We start from the raw sequence: 6,167 nt of genomic DNA, 5'->3' as shown, positions 1-6,167 counted from the left end.
CAGCCGGGTCTTCTCGCGCCGCGCGCGGGTTTTACCCGTAGTCGGCGTCCGGGACGTCGCGCCGTGATCTCGACGCGGGGGAGGGTTTTCCGCGCGGGCGTCGGCTTCATGCCGCTGCGCGGCTGCATCGATCAGCTGCTGGATGCGTCGGGTCATGCGGGGGAGTTCTTCGCCCCCCAGTCCATCTAGCTCGTCTACGGCCGCCTGGGCGGCGCGCAGGTTCTCGAGTGGAGTAGCGTAGACTGGGCGGTCGAGTCCTAGCGTATCGGCGACGATAGCGCCGCGCTGTCTGACAACGCTGGCCCGGCTAGGCCCGCCTGGGGGCGGCGTGCCAAAGGCGGCGCGGTCGGCCTCGCGTCGGTGGGCCTCAGCGAGGCGTCTCATGGAAACCAACTTCCGGCCCTCCGCGAGGAGGGCAAGGCGGCGAGCTTCCAGTGCTTCAGCGTCGGCATCGGCTAGGAGGGGATGGACAAGTCGTGGACCGCCGCGTGCGGGGCGTCGTGGGCGCTCTCGTCAGAAGCGCCGCCGTGGCCGATGACCATCACCTCGGTGGTGACAGCGTCGCAGCCATCGGCCCGGGGAAGCGGGTCGTTGTAGATCGCGACGTTGGTGGGGAACGTGTCGAGTGAGGCCGTGTCGGAGTCGACAGGCATCGGATCGGTGGAGCCAACTGACTCCAAGTCCACGGCAGGCTTGCCGGAGACGTGGAGCTGGCCGAGGAGGTTGACGAGGTGGTCGGTGCCCGCGTCGGAGGCGAGCTCGTCAGAGATGAGAGTCTTGTCAAGGAGATCGGTGAGGCTGCTCGCCGCACAGATGTTGGTGACGCCTTGTAGCACATCGTGGCAAGCGCCATCGGGCGTGCCGGGCTGGCTACGCTCGCGGGGGAGGAAGAGGGTTCCCGTCCAGAACAGGTCTCCAGACGGCGGTGCACCTGGCCCTACGGTGGGCGCCAAATGTCGGATGGTAGGTGCGACATATGCCAACGGGTGGCTTATCATTGTGGGAGCCAGTAAGACGTCGCCGGTGCCTGGAAACGGATGAGGCGAAGACATGCACGCCGGTGAATCTTACCCAGCTTCGGGGCTCTCCGTGGAGATAACACCCCTACTGCTGCTCTGCGGGGTCTCCGCATGGTCACTAGATGAACAAGTAGCTACACGGTGCTCCTTGAGCTGTTTGGCGAGAGGAGGAAGAAGGGCACGACTTGCTCTCTTCTCCTCCCTATGTGGTGTCTGAGACTAGCAGGGATTGATCTCTCTTTGCATGGATGCCCCGGGGGGTTTATATAGGCCTACCCCCGGGAGTACAATGGTAATCCGGCTGGGCGCGGGGCCCAGCCGTCTGTGTCTACGCTCTCCGGCTTCTGCGCCGGCTAGTGGGTCCCGCCGGCTGCCGGCTCCTTGGTCGACAGGCAGGCCCCACTGTCAGGGCCTTGTCGGCGGCTGGTTACTGTTGCTCAATCTTGGTGGCGAGGGCTTCGCCGAAGTGGGCGTGGCTACAGTGCCGCCGCCCGGTGGGCGATCACTGTAGCCCCACCGCGTCTTGTCTCCTCAATGGGGCGTCTTCTTCGAGGGAGATGGCAAGCCGGCTGTGGGGAGCCGGCTCTATCTTGGGCCGACTGGGGGAGGTCTGGCCGCCTTCGGGTGTCTCTCTGCCCGAAGGGGCCCACCGCCCGTGGGCCGTACTGGTAGCCCGTCGTGGATGACATCAGGGTCAACGTGGCAACAGTGCTGCGCCGGACGGGTCATGGCCACCCGTACGACGCACTGTGCCAGGCGTGCTCCGGGATTCGGGGGTGGCAGGCTTCACTGTAACCACGCCCCGTCACATCGCCGTTATGTGGATGCAGACTTCGAGGGTACGATCTTGACCGCTTTATGGAAGCCGGCTTCTTGGAGTCGGCCTTCTCGCGGCCGGCTTCTCGAAGCCGGCCCTCCCGCGGCTTCTCTTCATAAGGGCTGAAGTCGGGCCACCTTCCGATAGCCGGCCTGAAGACAGCTGGCAAGGGGAAGGCGGCCCTGTGTCTTGGATTTTTGAGGGCTGAATTGGCTCGTAATTTTTTCAGAAGGGCCAGGGGGAGCCGGCTAGGCTATCCATAGTTATTTACTCCGACACCCATTGGATTTCGGATATCCCTACAGAAAAACAGCAGATAAGCCAGACAGCACATTGCGCATTTCTGATGCTTTCCTCCATTTATTCATCCCTGGGTAGGGGTTGCGTTTCACCATCACAAACATAGTCACCCGGGCACGCAGCATACATATACATGCCTTGTGTGCAAACACGCAGTGACGCAGCCCAGCGATGGGCACGTACCATGCTACCAGCACCAGGGCATCCCCATGCACTCCGCGCAGCCGCCCGGTGACGGTTCAGGGGCAGGCACAAGAACGTTCAGGGTCCTCAGAACCCTGACATCGCATAGTCCATGGCGTCCACCAAGAAATCTGCAGTAACCAGAGCTCGGTTAGTCGGTCTCTACGAGCAATGCAGAAATGTAACGGGGATCTTGTGGAGATAGCTGAGCTACTGACCTGCATCGTCCTTGGAGAAGCACATAGGTGGTTTTATCCTGAAGACGTTGCCGTGGAGACCGCCTTTGCCGACTAGAACACCAAGATCTGGTAGAACAAGAGAACTATTTTAGGGGGTTGTAGAAGAAAACATTTTGAGATCATGGAGGTAAGGAATGTGGGCTAATTATTACCCTTGAGTTTCTCAAACAGAACAGCGGTCTCAGCCTTGGCCGGTGTCTTCTCCGTCCTGTCAGTGACGAGCTCCACCCCAAGCATCAGCCCCCTTCCTCTGACATCTCCAATGACTGAGTAGAAGCAAGGCGAAGGGATGGATAATCATCGATCGGTTAGATTAACTCGAATCCAAAATCAAACAGTTGACCGAAATGGTTACTTCAAATGGACCAAAAGATGGGACATTTTACTTTCATGCTTCTGCTGAAGAGATTTCAGACGTTCCACCAAGTGAGCGCCGACATCTGCGCAATGCGCCTGCCGTTTCTCCTTGTCGAGAACCTTGAGCACAGCCAATCCACCAGCAGAACAGACAGGGTTCCCACCAAATGTGTTGAACTGGATCTTCTGAGCCATCACGCTAGCAATCTCAGGAGTTGTTACAACTGCACCGAGTGGTAGACCGTTGCCGATTCCCTAGAAATAAAGAAAAAAATCATTAATATTGATTGATACTGTCAACATAATGAAACCTTCGAGGCAGAGTTTTTCCTGTTACCACGAACCTTTGCCATCGTTACAATGTCAGGGATGACATCCTGCGTCTGGAATCCCCAGTAGTTACTTCCAGTACGGCCAAAACCACTTTGGACTTCATCAGCTATACAGACACCACCCGCCTTCCGGACAGTATCATAGACCGACTTCAGGTATCCAGGAGCTAGTTCAATAGTACCTCCTACACCCTGCAATCATGTTCATTAATGAGAAAACTGATATACGAGTTCGGTCATCTGGATTCCCCCGTACAAGAAAAAAAACATCTGAATAAAAGCTGGATAAAACTATATTATCAGTTTTTTACAGTATAATGTACAACTTTAAATTCGTCATACTTGGAAAGTTTCTGCGATAAAACCTCCAACCCTTCCTGAACTGCCAAAATTTATGTGTTCTTCGACTTCCCTGGCATAAGCTGCAGCATCAGACCCAAAAGCTCCACGGTAAGGATCCGGATTCATGACATGATGAATCTCACCCTGCGAATGAGAAATAAATGGCCCATAAGTAAGAAACAATTTAAACAACTACAGATGGTCATATTGAAAAAATGTGCAAGAATGCACTATAGGTTCCCTCCCCTCATTTTTCACACTACATGGGCGGATTAACTAACTGAGATGAAACTCATAATGCACCCCTGACAAAAAAATAGATATCGAAATACTTTTGAGCTTCAGTGTTAATTTTAGCATTGCTAAAATGTAAATTCTAACAATATATAGGTCAATCTTTTCAAGTACATCGATTGAACTGGAAAAAAGACTTGCACTGCAAATCTGTGTCATTTTGTATCTCTTAACAATCAGACACACACCTGAGGAATCGGGTACTTCCACGTCTGCAAACCCGTGAGACCTATTGTTCCAGCACTCCCACCGTGGTATCCATTTCTCAATGCAATCATACCGAGATTCCCGCTGTACAGCCGAGCCATCAACATTGCTAGTTCATTCGCTTCGGTCCCAGAATTGACGAAGTACACAACCTGCATACCATCCCAAAATATGAGACACTCACACTCCCTTCTCGTTGTCGAGTCCATCCATGTCGTAACTTCTAGTAGCACTGGGCCACTGAAGGAAGGAAGTATTTCTTTACCTTGAGATTGCCTGGCATCTTGGAGGCAAGCGCCTCGGCAAACTCGACGATGGCATGATGCAAGTATATGGTGGTGGTGTGCTGAAGCAACTTGGTCTGCTCCTGCACGGCCTTGACAATATCAGGGTGGCAATGGCCACATGACACCGTGACGATGCCTCCGAAGCAATCGAGGTATCTCTTGCCTTGTTCGTCGTACAGGTACTGCATCTTCCCTTCGACCATGTTGAGCTGCGAATACAGATCACAATGGAATCAAGATGGTACTTTAATTTTATACTGCCATAAATATCTTCAGACATCTTGTACACTAGTATTTCACACATAGTACTATTGACTTCGATCGGGGCCTTTGGAAATTTGGCACCGATACTTATTTGGCGTTTTAGTAGGTATCACTTGATATCGATGCCTTCAAAAAATAAAATGTGTCACCTGATGTTTCACTGACATGTGGGTCCCGGGAGGGGCAGCGTGTGAGCGAGACAGTGATAGGAGTGGCAAAATATCGAACCCAATCTTACATGATGATTGATGCAGTTCATACATCATCTCCTACATCAAAATTTATTTACCCTCCTACTAATTAAGAGGATTGGTTTCGAGCACGCGAAGGCACAAATCTCGTCTTTTTCTATGCAATCGCCGCGACGAAGCAACAGAAGAATATGCATACGAGTTATGAAAGTACCGGCTTCTGGTAGTAGTAGAAGAGGGAGGGGCCAAGGAACTTCTTCCGCTTCTCGAGGATCTCGGCGCCGCCCATCCCGGCGTACGGGCTCGGCCGGTGGTCGAACGGCGGCATCTCCGGCAGAGGCCGCGGTAGGGCCTGCTCCGGCGCCGCCTCCGAGGACACCAGCCTCCGCAGCGCCTCCGCCGGCGACGGACACCGCCCGCGGCCGGCGGCCGCGCGGCGAAGCAGCGAGGAGGCCATGGCCTGAGCTGTGGTACTCTACAACCGAAGAGCGAGGGAGACGGAGCTGGATTAGCTCAGGGGTGGTTAGATGGATGAGAAGGAGACTGGAGTGTGGGATTGGCACGGGTCTGGTGGTGGTGGAGTGGAGTGGTGCCAATGCCAATGGCGGCTGGCTCTCCCGTAGCTGGCCGTGACGTGGAAAAGGTCCAGATTCCGATAGCGATGCGTGACTGAGAAACTCTCGGTGCGGGATCTGGCTCTCTGACGGGGCCACGTGTCACTGACGTGCGGCCACGGGAGGAGGAATCGTCGTCGGGGTTCGTGAGCGGGTAGATATGTTCATGCCTGCGTGGTGACAACCATATGTGTTCATTAAACAACGCTCCGCGCGTAGCACGCCTGCGGTGGAGTTCCCGGCCGGTCCTCCGTCGCTATCTCCTGTCGACCCGGCGGGGCCTATCCCTCTGCCCGGAATTGGCCAAGAGATGTGTTGAGATATGTAAGAGCATATTACGCCTCAAATCGGTGTGCTTCTCGTCTCAAATGTCCGGACGGACAGCCCGCTCACTGACCGATTTAAAAAAGACGTGGCTCACGGGCGCACGGGCGCCCGATCGCAGCCCCGAGCGCTCTCCCAGAAAAGGAAGGAACCGCCCACGCGCGTGACCAGACGGCGAAAAACGGAAAGCAGCTCCACGCGCGCGAAACCGACCAAACCAAGCCCGCGTGAATCACGGATGGATCACGCACGCGCCCCGATCACACCTGGTCCCCCTCGGCCCCCGCTTCCCCGCACCCGTCGTCCCCAGGCTTCGGTCCCCACCCCCTCCATGCACCCCCGCGCCATGCTCCCCTTGCGGACGCCTCACGCAACCCCCTCCTCCCTTTTCCTTGAA

At 55.4% G+C, this 6,167-nt stretch overlaps 1 protein-coding gene across 1 annotated transcript; it reads right to left on the bottom strand.

Annotated features, from left to right (window-relative positions):
• Nucleotides 1-2,153: 2,153 nt before the first annotated feature.
• LOC125552827 (alanine--glyoxylate aminotransferase 2 homolog 1, mitochondrial-like) lies at nt 2,154-5,424 on the bottom strand. Its single transcript, XM_048716516.1, has 9 exons — nt 5,047-5,424; nt 4,356-4,586; nt 4,072-4,242; nt 3,590-3,733; nt 3,260-3,439; nt 2,945-3,170; nt 2,711-2,824; nt 2,538-2,624; nt 2,154-2,450 (listed from the first exon to the last, which is right to left on the bottom strand). The coding sequence occupies exons 1-9, from the start codon at nt 5,287-5,289 to the stop codon at nt 2,407-2,409; spliced, it is 1,440 nt and encodes a 479-aa protein (XP_048572473.1). The 5' UTR covers nt 5,290-5,424; the 3' UTR covers nt 2,154-2,406.
• Nucleotides 5,425-6,167: the final 743 nt, after the last annotated feature.

Source organism: Triticum urartu, chromosome 4 (assembly GCF_003073215.2).
Source record: "Triticum urartu cultivar G1812 chromosome 4, Tu2.1, whole genome shotgun sequence".
Taxonomy (NCBI): Eukaryota; Viridiplantae; Streptophyta; class Magnoliopsida; order Poales; family Poaceae; genus Triticum; species Triticum urartu.
Note: the sequence above shows the minus strand (reverse complement) of the source record. Positions and strands in the feature narration are given on the sequence as shown.

Coding starts and splice junctions, on each gene's coding strand:
- LOC125552827 (XM_048716516.1), bottom strand. CDS start 5,289: ATGGCCTCCTCGCTGCTTCGCCGCGCGGCCGCCGGCCGCGGGCGGTGT. Junction 4,243..4,355: donor AGATGCCAGGCAATCTCAAG/GTAAAGAAATAC, acceptor GATGGTATGCAG/GTTGTGTACTTCGTCAATTC. Junction 3,440..3,589: donor TTATCGCAGAAACTTTCCAA/GTATGACGAATT, acceptor ACATGATTGCAG/GGTGTAGGAGGTACTATTGA.